Here is a 15,981-nt window from a genome sequence, read left to right as displayed (position 1 = left end):
AAAATTAGAGATGCATTAAAACTCTGTGCTACAACAAGCTGGGCATTAGAATTAAGAGTTAATGATTAAAAAATCTCCAATAGTGGTCCTTCCTCAGGGCAAATATAGAAAAGACGAGTTTTGCTACCCCTGTCATTGGAAGAAAAATCCACAGCCATAACAGAAATAATCTTATACCGTATTTTTTCGCGTATAAGCCATATCCGTAACTAAAAAAAATATGACTGAATAAAGGGTACAGTTTATATGCTCACAAGACTTACAGCGTTGCTATACTCTTTTTCTTGTCGGCAAATTAACACTGACTATTTGTTGGCTACTTGCTGTTTTGCAGTAAGAAAACCACCATTACTGGATGAATTACTAACTTCCTTATGATATTGACCCTAATATTGTGCTTTGGATTCATACAGTATCTCAGAAATACCACGTGAGATTATTTTTCTTAAGATTTTCCCTTCAGAGTAACACATTTGTACTCCCTATTATAACCATGAATACGGAGGTGAAAATTGTGAATCAGGCGGCGACTTATACACGAGTAATTGTAAAATTCAATGTTTTTAATGCAGTTTTAAGGGTGTGGCTTGTACGTGGGCACCTTACATGAGAGAAAATACAGTAATCACCAAACGTGCTTTTAAATGTTAATAATCTATCAATGCTGTGGTATTTTATTGATCTTGTATAGAACACATAATCCCTGCCATGGCCTGGGGTTCAGTGTATAAGAAAATATTTTGTTGTCATTGTGTTGAATGCAATTGTTGTCAATGTGTTTCTAGCAGTAAAACTTTGAGAGGACTGTCCTGCTTAAGGCCAGGGGGTAGCAATTTAATATTTAGTGTGTTATATCAGTAAGATCATGAAGGTAGGGTGTACATTGTTGAATATCAACAATAGCACTGGTAATCTTAATGATTTTTGATACCTCTTTCACAGTTTGTGTTTACTGTAGGAGTCAGGGAGCTAACAGGGAAAGGGATGAGAGACAATCCAGTACCTGGTGGGATTTGTACAGGATGGTAAACTGCAGCACATACGTAAACCACTGAGTGACTCACAATATTTTTAGGTACTTTTCAGTAATCGCTACTTTAAAAACAGCACAGTGCTCATTTAAATGAAAATTACACTGAACGAAGCTAGCTTAATACTTAGTCATCATGGAAGAACAAGAAATTATTTTGATTGTGAGGCAGGTATTTTAAGACTGCACAACAAAATGATGGATTTGGAGGGATGCTTCGGTGACTGGCGAGTGTCAGCTGCAGCCTAGAGCACTACACTACACTACACTAACTAATATAGCTGTTCTCTTCTAACATCACATACTCACATGTCCTGCAACATCCGTCCATGTAACTTATTATAGTTCCTCCAATCTGTGTGCAAAAAAAATATCCAAAGGCAATAAATCACCACAACAAATAGATAGTTTGCCTCATTGAAACGTGCTAACTGTTCATTATTTAGTAAAACGTTCGTTAGCCAATCAAATAATGACTAAAGAAGCACTCCACCAAAATCAAGACGTATGCGGAAGAGTGGTCGGTCATTCACTTTAACCTCCTATGACCTGGTGTTCACATGTGTGGACATCAAATTTTTGGTTGTCAAAGCCTACAATGTTAAATTTTAGACTAAAAGGGCATGTGGACATCATGCAAAAAAGATAATTCTAGTTTTTACACTCATAGGTTCCCAATCAGCCTTAATATCAAAGAGAAAATAAAACGGCATGCCTTGCAAGAGTTTGGGTCTTTGGAAGTTAAGTATGAACATTCCTCACACAGTACAGACATTGCACATTTGAGTCTGACATGCTAATTGTTGTCATTTTCTCACAAAAATCCTTTTCTGACCTCTTGGGTCATTGAACCAAATTACCTTAAAATTGAATCAACCCTTTGGTTTCATATCACAAACATAATTACTATGTAGTAAAATAATATGTTAGTTTGTTATCTTGAACACAAATACACAGACATAAAAAAAGATCATTCATAACCCCCTCTTTGCATAGGTTATACCGACTGGTACCAGTAATAATAATAATAATGGCAATGGCCATAACAATGATAACAACTTTTTTTATTCTCTATTTTTGAATTTAATAATGCTAACCTTCATACACTCCGTTTCGTTGAAGGGGGGACAGCTGAAGGGATAAGAGACCATTGTCGGGCCGGACACAATGTCTACACATTGAAACTTCAGGCAATTGAATACCCAAGATTTCCCTGGCTGAAAGCAGAATCATATCATCTATGATTTCACAAAATAAAGTGAATGACTGTACAGACTCTAAATGCAAACCTTGTAAAGAATTGTTGACCCATTTTCATGAGTGTAAAGGCAGGATATATTCTTACAAACTCCACAGCATGTTGACTGGTCTTTTGTAGGAATGTAGATTTGATTCTACAACAGAAACGCAGGCATCAATTTGAATGACAATGGCAGGAACATTTCCATGTCACAAACAGTAATGTAATATATGAAGAAAGATATACATTTTAATTTAATCATTTTTCAAGTGACCATTTTTTAAACTTTGAGACTGATTTAAGAGTTCAAGTAGATTAGTGAGTAAGATGTTTTACGCGTTGACAAAGTGCAGAGCAGTTGGTGCTGGTGGTCCGTAGTACATGAAAACCACTGAACATGTCCTGGACTTTGCTGCAGTGTCTGCTGTAGCACAAGCCATCCTCGAGATGTTCCACCAAGGTCTGACCGGGGCGCAAAACCCCATGTCGTTCTCCCTGGTACACGCAAACTGCTTCTCTCACTGCACATAGAAGGAGTCAGTGATGCAGGGTTGAAATAAAAGTGTAAGATAGAAAATGAATTGGCTAAACTATTCCCCAGTTTGATACCAAATCCCCTCATGGAAAAAAAACATTAATTAACTTGCTACACTGATTTTCAATTCACTTAATTCATGTGTTAGGAACTTCATTCACAGAAACAGACGCACAGTAACTTAAAACATGACAATTTGCACGACAGACAATACATAAATATATGGATGAAAACTAAAAACAATAGCAACATAAAACAATCATAGCTACTATCTGGTGCAGCCATCAACAATTTAGGAAGTGGTCTGATGGAGGGTGGAAGGTAGAAATGGCTGTGCGGGTGGGGCCTACAGCTCTGACTCGATTGTAGTAGGATGTAATGGGGATGCAGTGATACAGACGTGAGCGGAGATCAGTTGATATCTATGCACTTTTTTATGACTTAATGGTGAATATTGGGAAAGGACTGCTGCTCTCTACCTCTAATTTTGTTGCATATTTTTATGATTTTAATTACTGAGTGATGGTATTGAAATTGAGGATGATATTAAGCATTTCTAGAGGGCACTGAGATTGGAGTATTGAACATAAAAAATTTGCAGTTTTTACAGAGAAAGAAGACATATCATTCATTATAAGTTGGAATATAAGGTCATGGTCAATCGCAAATCAATTTCATTGTAAGATTGAAACTTTTCAATTGTTTAATGTTAACTGTGCGTGAGGATGTAGTGAAATGGCCACTTGGTTGGTCTTGGATGGATTCAATCCAGCAGCACAGTGACACAACTGTCAAGTTGCAGAGGTCCATCACTCTTTTTTCTTCATAACCTGATGTATCCTGTGAAGTATTTCAAGCCTATGTGAATCATTCTGATGTTGTAACACTCACCGCACTTGTATCTTTTGCAGGCACATGTGTTTTGTGGGTCGGAGAGGAAGGTCTCCTCCGATTGAGGAACCTCTCCCTGCAGAAAACATATAAAAAGTGACATTAAAAGAACCACAGACAGCTATTTAAGTAAAATAATATTCATTCATTCATTGATTTTCTGAACCGCTTAGCCTCACCAGAGTCGTGGGTGTGCTGGAGCCAATCCCAGCTGATTTCGGGGACGAGGCCAGCCAATTGCAGGACACAATAAGACAACCATTCATGCTCGCACTCATACCTAGGAGCAATTTAGTGTTCAACCAGCCTGCCATGCATGATTTTGGAATGTGGGAGGAAAACAGGTTACCCAGAGAAAACCCACACAAGCCCAGGGAGAACATTCAAACCACACAGGAGGTCAAACGTGGGATCGAAACCTGGACCCCCAAACTGTGAGGCCGACACGCTAACCACTCATCCACAGGCACGTTAAATAATAAATAATCATAAACAAGTTAACAACATAGGGCGGCCCGGCAGATGTGTGATTAGCAGTGTTCAATCAGCTTATGCATGTTTTTGGAATGTGGGAGAAAACCAGAGTACCCGGAAGAAACCCACGCAGACCAGGGGAGAACATGCAAACCCCACTTTGAGGAACATGCCCTGGATTTGAACCCAGGACCTCAGAGGTGGGAGGCCAACGCGCCAACCACTAACACCACCGGGATGCCAAGTTTACAACATAGTATAGTTAATCTAAATACATTTTTGATTTGAGGTGATGGACAAACATGTTTTGTTCCACAGCATCATGTCCCATCATTTTTTAATTCCAACTTTTGTGTTAACATACTTTGTTGTATTGTTTTGTTCGTTTAGTTGAAATTGCACCCTCAGTTCTCAACTCATCTTTGTCATGGCCAGAGGTAGGATTTTATAAATGTAACAAAGACGACTAAAAGAATCGGGCAAAATTGGTTTTGACATACACTGTTCATGTATTCATGAGTGAAACACATTAAAGTCCACATAACAAGAAGTTTGAGATACCTATCTGTCTGCCTGTGCCTCGTGCACAATATAAGCAGTCTACCTTGCTCTGAAACATAGATCCCCTCTTGAGGAGTATAACTGTTCTTGCATCAGACATGACTTCATGGACAAATCCTCCCTGCACCAGTTCGCCAATTTTGGCACAACCCAGCCCAATTCCAAAACGTGAGACAGTCACTACTGGCATGAAAATGTTTGTGTTGTGTTTTGTATATGATACTACGTAAACAATGATTAAATTCATAAATGTAACCTGGTTCTTAAAATAGATGAGTGAAACCAAAAGGCAGAAATGCAAGAATGACAACATACCAGTTCACATTTTGGAGGTGTAATCTTGTCACAGGAACACTCTGAAAACATTAATTAAGCCAGAGGTTTTTAAAAATGAAACAATTAAAACGCTACGGCTGACTAATAATTGCATATTATATATATATTTCATGTTGTACCGCATGTGTGCTTGGAACAGCAACGATCTGTGCTGGACACTGACACTATTGACATCCCATAGGGACAGCTTAGTTGAGAACACCTGGATGGATCACATACTAAAACATACACACACATGCACACACATTCATTTTAGACACACTGGTAATTAAAGAAAAAAAATAGATACAAAAAACTAAAGACTACATAATAAATTAAGCTAATTTAACTCTGAGACTAATAGACATAAATTCTAATTTACTTGTGGTAAGTGGGCTTATAATGAAGGAAGGAAAAACAAAATCACACAGTGCTTTTGAAATTTGATTGAACAGAATTAACAGAATTAATTCATGAAGCAGACCTTTCTCCAATGCCCTGAAGATGTTTCACCTCCATCTAAATATGTTCAATAGGATTTGGACTGAAACAAGTAACATTTAGAATAGACCAATTTTTAGCTTTTGTCAAAATGTGGGTGTTTTGAGAAGTGCAATTTCGGTTTCAAGACCAATGAATAAAAGCAAGCTTTTGTAAAATTGAGGAACACCTTACTGTCTCGAATAACTTGAGAGTTTATTGCAACCTGCAAAAATTCTACATATCTTGAGGAGGGAGCCAAACAGCAGGGAATAATAGTACTTCCCCCTTGTTTCACAGAATACTTTTCTGTGACCTCAGTGGATTTAAGGGATGCAATTACACTGTGTAATTTGTGTTTAAAGCGCAATATGAATAATCCCACCTGACTTGACATGACAATATACAAATAGTCATTTCAAACACTAATAATTAATACAACCTTCCTTACAGCATATACTTGTGTGAATGTTCACTATGTCTAATACCTTTGGTGGTGTTCTACTGAACTGAGGAAAAAAAAGCTGAAAGTAATGTTTTGTTACGATCTATATAAATGCTTGCATGTACTGACCACAATAGTAGGAGGGGCAGCAGTGGTCAGTGCTGTTCTGGTTGACTGTCAGAATCTCACCATCCTGACATAGTGGAAGTGTGTTCACACAAGAAGAACACACTACAGGAAACACACACTCACTTAATCACACTGTATGACACATATTATTACAGTAGAAAATTGTCATGATGATGTACTTTTATAAAATGTATTTGCTTAAAAGGTTTCAAACTTACTGCAGACGTGAGTCAGGCAGCAGCTATCTTGAGTTCGAGTTGAAATTAAAGACTGGCCATTACTACAGGTGGGAATCTCTGCCTCACAATTTGCGGGATCACACTCTGTAATCCATGGAAAATGCAGTTGTAGTTTCGGTAAAAACCCAAGACATTTTTTTACCCTGGTTGGATGCAAAACAGTTGTGTTTAATTCAATTCCGCTAATTCAACTTTTGCTTCATTTACAAATATCTGACTGACTGTTTTCTTTGGCAGTCCGTTCAGTGTTCTCTGGGGCTTTGTTGCCCAGGCAGAGTTTCAAATTGCAAACTGTTCGTAGCTGAGAGACCAGACCTTGCACACCTCAGATGACACTTTATGAGCATAAAATATACATTGACATGGGAAGAGAGAGCATTACACTCTTTGCGATTTGATTCCCGGCAACAACAACAACAAAAAAACGCTTTTCGGATGTGGTACCCCATCTCTTACTGAAGCTGATGAACACCAAAATGGAATAGAGTGGAGAGATGGATAAAGGCTATACAGACCAAATGGCAACAACAATTTAAAAATAGACTGCTATTTTTAAATTTGCTCCCAATTTCAAAACACTTTAGTGAGTGTTTTAAAGCATAGAATTACTGTACATGAACTCTAGCATGAGGCCATAAATAAAAAAAATACTGACTCCAATTATGGCACCATTCTGGTTAAGGAAAGAAGTGCCAAATCAGCCGAACGTGCTTTAGGCTATGATGGCCATTCCAAAAAATATTGAATTGATAAAAATGAATAGGATCTCCATTTTAATATAAACTTTATCTGGTGAGCCTAGCGTACTTACCGCAAACATATTTTGGACAGCACGAGTTGTTTCTGTAGTATGACACCAACTTCTCACCATATTTACAGTCAGGAGGCAGGTAGTCACACTGAGTCTGATTGCACACTGAAAAATACAATGACATAATTTCATTTTTTTACTCTGTACTCGATGATTGATCACATAAGCAACTAGATGATATCCACACTATAATGTGTTGGACACCCAAAGCTTCTCCCCGGCTTTACCACATATTTTGAGTGGGCAGCAGCTGTTGTCATCTGCCAGGCTGACGACCACCTCACCAATTCGCTGGCACAAAGGCGTCACCGCAGTGGAACAGTTGTACTCCACAGGGATAACGGTGTCCTTGTCACAACGGTACATACAGCAGGAGGCCTTTGAAGCCTTCCATAGCTCACCATGTGCACGTGGATTTCCAAAACTGTCAGTGCAGGCTACACAAAGACCTCAATTAATCAACTCACGTTCTGTCATACAGAGCAATTTACAGTAAGTGGTTCCTACCACACTTGTTGGGAGGAATGCAAAGGGAAGTGTATGGCCGGTGAAGTACCATTCCTTCCGGGCAAGCACAACCCTCGGTTAGGCCTGAGCACTGGTCTGGGTCTGAGTCAAAATCCTGATTAGGACATGACTGAGACGTGCAGGCTGGCAGACATGCTTGGTAACGCATCGTTTCAGGACAAATGAAGGCTACAAGATGAGAGGCAAGAACTGTTACGAGGTCAATGTACTGAAAAGTGCTTCTAGAAAAAAAATGGAAGCTCCGAGTACTAATTATTTTCTTTATGCAAAAATTTATTTTAGGCAGGGTAGAAACATTTATATCTATAGTTTTCAAATACCTCCTGTTTATAAACAGAATGAAAGGCAAATGGGTAATTAATTATGTCAAAAAATCTACAGTAACAAAAATAAATCATTATCCCACGGGGAGTTAATCTTACGACAGTAATTCGGTCTCCTCCATTCAATGCAGATGTTGAATTTATGGCAAGTGGCTACATAGGCAGCCAGTGCCACACACTGGTTGTTCACATACTCCACATCTTGGACCCAAACCTCACAGAAGGTGCTTGGCGAGACCTTGGTAAAATAAAAGCGTCCTTTTACACATTTTTGCTAATTGGTTCCGAGATGATTTCTTAATGTGGTAAAACATCCAACAGTTCAGAAGGAATGACTTGGTGGACTTAAAAACTTACAAAGGCATGGCATGGAAAAAAGGCTGGTTTTTGTAGCATAACCAAGCAACTAGAGCAGTCAGTGGTTGAGCAGTTGTAGTCTCTCCGTCGATTGTGACTGACATAGCTGGTGGTATTGGGAACTTGCCAGCTGTCGATGAAGAGTAATGCCGCTTCACTCCTTCCCACAGTGGTACCGTTGGCCAAAGTCAGGTCATTTGTTGGGTCTCCATCACAGAAACCTAAAGGGTAAGAGTAAATGGATTCTCGATGCCAATGCACAGACACCTTTTTTTTTAAATTTGAATATTATGTCTACACACTAAGTGGTATGTTGCTGACCAATATTTATGATAAATGGCAGACAAAACAATAACTGGTGAAAGACTGAATAATTGGTTGGGTTTAGTATGGTTCAAATAGAATTATAAATTTGTACTTTTCCTATTTAAATGATCATGTATATGGTATTTTTTTAGATTATGTTTTTTTCATGTTCTACTGAAAAATCAAAGTAACAACTAGTACTATTTACAAAGGAATGAGAAGTGTAAAATAATTTTGGTCTTATAAATGATTCAATCATTCAAATGTAGCTGGATGAGGGCTTTTTAGTCAGATTTCTCTCTCAAAATTCATAAATAAACCCAATACATTGTGATGCTTAGATGTAGCCAAAAAGGCATATCATGAAAAGATTACTTGAGATTACATGGTCATTATGTGTCGGTCAAGGACTTGGGTGACAGTTCTCAATTAAAAAGAAATACAATTTGATGGGGTTATTTTTGTTTACCTTTGGGATTTGAGTTAGGTGTGAAATGGAGATGGCTTATTCTATATTAATAGACACATTTGGAAATACTGTGCATGCTGATTTAGGAGAGTTCATACCACAGAGGCCAATGGTGGGTAGGTTCTTGCCAGAGCTGGGGCTGTCACTGTCGATTACCATCATTCCTGTGCTGTGATACCACTGGAGCTTGAGACCAGCTGGGCTTCGGATCAGATACATGTTGCCCGTATCGTAGATCTCAAACCCAAACTTTTTGAAACGAGGCCTGGCATATCGAGAGTTCACATAGAGCTGAGGGCAAAAGTTTTCATATGCTAATGTTAAATAACTGATTTCAGGCTGGAGCCTTCCTGCCCTCACGTGACTTACTGACATTTAAGAAAAGAAAAAAATCCTACCCTCCTTTGTAGCCTATCGATGATGATGTGGTTGGAATTGTGAGTGATGTTGAGGGCGACCAGACATAGGTTGGTGAAATTCCACGGAAGCTTTAAAAATGACATTCATATTTCAAATTGTGAATGATAGGGAACATGTTTTTTAACTACACATGAGCTCACCCTTGACTGTGATCCAACAGGACACTCCTGAACCATAACAGTTACTGTCTCATTGGGTAGCTGTGTCACTACAAAGGAGGCGGCTTTATAGATGGCAACACTGTTTCCATCAAATGTGATCACATTCAAGTCTGGAAACACAGAGCAGCGACCTAGAAAAGAAACAGGCGCACAATATATACTTAATATTATAGTACAGAGAGGACATGCCTGCTTAGTATTGGATTATTTATGAATCAATTCCTTTAATGTTTATCTTACATGGACAGTCCCACTGGGAGCAGCATTTGTCGCCATTGACCAATATGGCAAAGCCGAGCAAACCACAGTTTACCGGCTGCGAGAATGGGCAGCTTTGGGATTTATTGAACAAGATGAGCTGATTGTTGACACAAATGAACTTGGTGCACTCATCAACGATTTCCACATATGGAGGCTAATTTTGACACAAACAAAGATGAGAAACATTGCAAGTTTGACTATATTTTTTTTCCAAAAACTGTTTAAATATTATGTTTTATTTTGGGTTCTCGACTTCTTATTGTTGTTTTAGACAATTCAATCAAACACAATGCTATAAAATTATTAAAATGTACACTCATGACTATCATTAACATCACGTTAACTCACCGTGCATGCCCTTGTGAACGATACATTCATTGAGGTTATGCTATCCGATGTAGGCGTAGTTTTTTCCACTGCTCCAAAAGGTCTTGTTAAACCAAGACTGGTATGATTCAACCTTTCTGCCATCGACGTTGGAACCTTTCTGGTTTCAGGGAAGGAGGTTATACCGGAAGTAAGAATACCCGATTTAGAAGTCTGCACTGCTATATCAGGTTCTAAAAGCACCACAGATTGTGAAGTCTTTGATGTTGCCTTTGACTCTGTGGTTGTCAGGTGAGAGATTGGTATGGTTGACTCGGGCATGGGAGGTGAGATCACTGAAGATGTGGCTGCAGGTTCAGTTTTAGCTTTTGGTGTGCTTGCTGAAATCAATGGTTCATTTGATGTAGATATACTTGGAGAAGAAATTCCTAATCCACTGGTTTTGTCTGGTTGTGGTGTGTCAATTGTTAATAGACTTGGTTGGGTGGTCTCGGCCAGGGGTTTGGTTTCCAAAGTTACTCCAGATCCAACTGGCCTCTTCGTTGATTTGCTTTCAGGTGTGACTCTTGATGTCACTGGAATACTCTGTGTTGGCCTGATCGAGGTGCCCATTGTCATTCCAGTTGTAGTAGTTTCATCATTTGTAGCTCTTATAGTTGACACAAGCTGTGTGGTGACCTTATCTGATGAAGTTACTTTTATTGGTGTTGAAGTAGAAGTAGTTGTTTGAGGTAGAGAGATCAAATGAATTGACGCAGTTGTTACGCCTGTAAGCTCAATTAAACTAGTCAATTGATGTGGTGTCATTGTCGCTGGTTGTGCAGAAACTGGTTTTGGTGAGATCGGGCCAATGATAGGTTTTGTCATACTTGTAGTGAGATAAGTATCAGGAACATCGGGTCTAAGAGGGGGCTCTGGTGTTAGCATCTTGGTTGGAACCTCTGTAGTAGACATCCTTTGAGATGAAGTCTTAGAAGGTGTGATTGTGTTCGTAACTGCTACAGCAGATGTGAGAATTGTACTTGATTCTGGAAGATTAGGTAAGTCTGTTTTAATCAAACTGACCACATGTGGAGTAGGTTGAGAGGTATGCTTAGGTGTTGTCTTTGTTGTGGGAATATACAAATGGATAGAAGAAGTATGGAAATGGGGGTAATAATGCCATGGTCGGGATGTCTGAGTGGTGGAGATTGGTGATTGTGGGGGAACAACAGTTTCTCTGGGGCTTACAGATCCAACAGTTGATTTTGCTGATAAAATAGGGGTGCTGGCCACAGTGCTGACTACGGCCACCTCTGGAGATCTTAAGGTTGGAGACTTAGTGGAAGTAAATCCAGAAATGATGGTTGTAAGCTTTGAAGGTGGCTTAGAAGTCTTTTTGGACAACGTATATTCGGGTATGGTTGTGAGCTTTGCTGTTGGTTGCCGGTCTGAGGCAACAGAGGTAGGACTGTGGACAGTTGTAGACAGAGTGACCTGAACCGGTGTTGATGTGGGTATTTTAGGAGGAGGTAAGGTGGTCAAAAGTACCTTCCTGGTGGTGAGCCCAGAAACAGGAAGAGTTATTGTCTTTGGTTTAAAGTAGTGTGTTGTCATGCTAGTTTTAGAGGGTTTAATTGAAGTGACCGTGTCTGAGGTCTTGGAGGAACTGACTGTTGTTCCTGTCTTCATGTGAGGTTTAGTAAAAAATAAGGAAGTGGTTGAAGAGGCTGTAACTGGTATACTTGGAGATATGGGTGAGATTGGGTAAAAAGGAGTTTTCCCGTCTATCAAAGTTTTTGTACTCCTTGATACTGTGTATGTAGTCTCAGTAGATCTGGGTCTAGTGGTCTGTTGTGTCACTGTTGACATTGTATGAGGAGTGGTTCCTTGCAAATACATCGCTTCTGAATATCTAGCTCCAGTGATTTCCTCCGTGGCTCGCAGAGAGGGGGAGGTTGACCTTCCAGTCGAGCTGGTTGTTACTGCTGTTCTGGGAGTGGATTTTAGAGTCTGGAGGGTTTCAGTAGGCCTGGTGGGGGGACTTAGCCAGAAGAGAGAAGTAATTGCGAAGGGATCACTGCTCAGTCTTAAAGTGCTGGATTCAAAGGGGCTGTGGCGAGGAGTAGTTGTATTCTTTTCAGTCACTTTCAGAGTTGACTGAGGTTTAACCACATCAGGCCTTACAGTGTGGCTCGATGTTCCAAGAGCCACTGCTGTTGTGGAATATTCAGATCGTAAAGTAGGTGATGGTACGGTTGGTTGAGTTGACGCATCAGTAATAGGTGGTATTGTGGAAAAAGATGTTGACATATTCATGGGACGAACAGTGGTGGTGAAGTTGGTCATAGGAGTAGATTGAGTAGTGGGTGGTGGACCAGTTGTTTTCTGGAGTGGGACCGCTTTTGTTGTGGTAGACACGGCCTCAGAGCTTGGCAATGCACTGGGCCGAATTATGGGCAGAATAACTGGTGCTTTAATACCTAAAAAACATGAAAACATGTTATAGAGAGAACAGATGATTGCATTCTGTAGTCACAGATTTTGATTTACAGCTGATAGGTCATTTCAGTGCTTGAATCAAATTGTCAATACATACGGTAGACCTGGGCGATAAACTGCTAATGATAATCATTGTCAAATATTATTTGTCAATAATAATAATACAAACTTTTTATAAAAGGTGAAATATAAACTGCAATTGCAACACATAAAATGAGGGCGCTGATTCAACATGAACGTTAGTTTCAGACCAGCATTCAGTAGACCAATAAGATGGTGAGGAACAGCTAATTAATTATCAGACTTAGCATTAACGAAGAGACATTTATTTATTTATTCATCGAAGTTTGAAGTTTCATATTTAGTAGACAAAAGATGTGATAGTTATTGTGATAATTATCGATATTCATTCACTTTCTGAATCGCTTACCCTCACAAGGATCCCGGGGGTCCCGGAGCCTTGAATCGGTGGCCAGCTAATACCACAGCACAAGGAGACGGACAACAAATCATGCTCACATTCATACCTCTGGGCATTTTAGAGTGTTCAACCAGAACTTTTCTGTATGTTTTTGGGATCGGGAAGGAAATCAGAGTACCCGGAGAAACCCACACAAGCGCACGCAGAATATGCAAACTGACCTGGGATTGAAGCCACCAACCCAGAACTGTGAGGCCGACGTGCTCAACACCCGGACGTCGGGCTATTCAACTATCAATCGACTGATACATATGTTTTTTAACATGATAACATTTTTTTGTCATATCACCCAGGCCTAACAGAGTGTATGACAACAATATAGGCTTCATTAGAAAATAATTAAAGATTCTACTCACAGTCTTCCACGTACACACAACGACGAGTTACTTCATCCAGGACCATGTGTGTGGGGCAGACAGGAAGGCAGCCCTCCACTCTGCACAAATCAATACAGCACATAAGGATATACAGGCTAAAGCACAATTGGGACCCTCAAGAGGATAAAGTTGTTCGGTAAATGAATAATAATCCATTCATTTGTTCATTCATTTTATGTTTGTTTTTTTTAACTTCACAAGGGTGGCAGGGGTGCTGAAGGCTATCACACTACTGAGAGCAGTAGGCAGGAGATATCATGAATTGGTGGCCAGCCAATGGCAGGGTACAATGAGACAAAGACACATTCACACTCGTAGGTAGGGACAATTTAGAGAGTTCAACCAGCATAACATGCATGTTTTGGGGATGTTGAAGGAAAACGGAGTACCTGAATAAAAAATAAACCACGCACCATAGGGAGAACATGATAACTCCACACAGGAAGGTCAGAACCTACTAGTCATTGAACCCTCAATCTCAGAACTGGAAGGCGGAGGTGCTATCAACTCCCTCACTGTGCTGCCTAAATATAATCTGTTTAACATTCATTATTCCATCTTCCATACCCCTTATCTTCACAAGGGTAACAGGGGGTGCGGTAGGTCTATTTATTATTTACTGTAATATTTTACAGAAACCTAGATAACAGTGGCTTGAAAACTTGTTTGGTGTCATTATCTATGTATGGGTTAATAGAGTTGTGAGCTATTTCTGCTGTCCCATAAGCAATAAGGAGAGTATGCAAAGCTCATTACATAATGAATGAATTTTATTGAAAAAAAATTTATTAGCCTCACTTTTTCTTTTCCATCAAAGATTAGAGTCACAGTTGAGCGGGATGTTGTGCCAATTGACTAGGGAACCTAACCCATACAAATATAGACAATCACGCATTTACTATCAAACCTATGGAGAAGTTTAAGCGTTTAGTGAGGCTAAAAATGCATGCTTTTTAACTGATGAGGCCCTTTCACACTGCACTGAGCTATGTGACGAGAGCTATCAACAGACCGATTTAATGTGTGTGCCCCGTGGGAACAAGGGCCAAATGCTTTGTCGCAATGTGGTGACTATGTCACCACAAGGAACCATCAAACTGAAAAAAATATTCAATTCCAGATGGTGCATCCAATAGGAGAGAGCATGGGGAGTAATTTCAGCATGCAAACCGCTACAGATTAATTAGAAGGAAAACACTCCATTTTACTTCCGACTAGGCTGCCCAAAATGGGGAATTTTTGCACCAGATCAATGCTGTGCTTTGAGGTTCCTCCATGTCAAACACTCATAAACCCAAGTGCTTTGTAAAAAGGCCATCCATCAGACTTGCTGATCACAATTCCACAATGCTGCCTTCTTAGATTACAGGAACAAGAATATCTTTCTGATTGACAGAGTAAATGAAAATTAAAAATTCTCACTGTGGAATTGCCACGCAGGCTTCTGATGATGGGTCGCTGCAGGTTTTGAAACAGGGTCTGACGCAGGCGTCATATCTCCACTGGCACTGAGGATGAGGAGGGGCATCCTGGCCCCAGCCTAATGTAAAGTTTAAAACATTGACTGAGAGGTTATAGTCAGTGTAAAACAAGACACAAACCCAATACCACAAACAGACAAAGTTGGAACCTGTCATATCACAGATGACAGACAAAACCTATTAAAGCACATGTGTCAAAGTGGCCAAATCTGGCCCGCCGCATCATTTTGTGTGGCCCGGGAAAGTAAATCACTAGTGCTGACTTTCTGTTTTAGGATTAAATTAAAAAGAAGAGTACAGATGTATATTCCATTTCCTGATTTTCTCCATTTAAATCAATAATTGTCATTTTTTAAACATTTTTTTCTGTTTTTTTTAGTTCAAACATCATTTTGTAAAATCTAACAATATATTTAAAAAAAAAGCTAAAATAAATATTGTTTTAGATCTATTAAAAAACGAAGTAATCAGGGCTTTTAATCCAGTTCTTTTAATCCATTTGTAAAACAAAAAAATCTAAATATTATATCTAAAATGGTCCGCCCAACGTGAAATCAAGTAGACGTTAAAGCGGCCCGCGAACCAACCCGAGTCTGAGTTGAATAAGACACTCTACTATGATCGTGTATTGTTGTTGTTGCTGTTGACCCATAAAAGAAAGAGTTATTCCTTAACAAGGAGACAAATGCTGTTCTGTTTTTAGCCTGCAATGATTAAAAAGCCAAAAGTGTTGACTTTTGACCCCAGTGAGGACCATTGACACTAGTTAAACCTAGTGTCAAACCCTCATGAACAGCTGAGTGAAGTGAAAACCCCAATGAGAGAAATGATTGATCACACCACCTGTCTTACAGCAACT

General features: G+C 39.5%; 1 protein-coding gene across 1 annotated transcript in view; it reads right to left on the bottom strand.

Moving 5' to 3' along the window:
- The window catches only part of otog (otogelin), a 53,493-nt gene that overhangs the window by 5,661 nt on the left and 31,851 nt on the right, over positions 1 to 15,981 (bottom strand). Inside the window, 22 exon segments of the mRNA XM_077712990.1 lie at positions 932 to 1,003; positions 1,340 to 1,385; positions 2,128 to 2,247; positions 2,320 to 2,424; positions 2,607 to 2,791; positions 3,697 to 3,772; positions 5,047 to 5,087; positions 5,187 to 5,285; positions 6,101 to 6,202; positions 6,319 to 6,423; positions 7,151 to 7,255; positions 7,378 to 7,587; positions 7,658 to 7,846; positions 8,101 to 8,239; positions 8,359 to 8,579; positions 9,232 to 9,424; positions 9,532 to 9,621; positions 9,694 to 9,845; positions 9,955 to 10,129; positions 10,324 to 12,764; positions 13,621 to 13,700; positions 15,064 to 15,181. Of these exon segments, the coding sequence (XP_077569116.1) occupies positions 932 to 1,003; positions 1,340 to 1,385; positions 2,128 to 2,247; positions 2,320 to 2,424; positions 2,607 to 2,791; positions 3,697 to 3,772; positions 5,047 to 5,087; positions 5,187 to 5,285; positions 6,101 to 6,202; positions 6,319 to 6,423; positions 7,151 to 7,255; positions 7,378 to 7,587; positions 7,658 to 7,846; positions 8,101 to 8,239; positions 8,359 to 8,579; positions 9,232 to 9,424; positions 9,532 to 9,621; positions 9,694 to 9,845; positions 9,955 to 10,129; positions 10,324 to 12,764; positions 13,621 to 13,700; positions 15,064 to 15,181 (5,064 nt within the window).

Source organism: Stigmatopora nigra, chromosome 3 (genome assembly GCF_051989575.1).
Source record: "Stigmatopora nigra isolate UIUO_SnigA chromosome 3, RoL_Snig_1.1, whole genome shotgun sequence".
Taxonomy (NCBI): Eukaryota; Metazoa; Chordata; class Actinopteri; order Syngnathiformes; family Syngnathidae; genus Stigmatopora; species Stigmatopora nigra.
The sequence above is the reverse complement of the archived record's forward strand: the minus strand, read 5'-3'. Positions and strand labels throughout refer to the sequence as shown.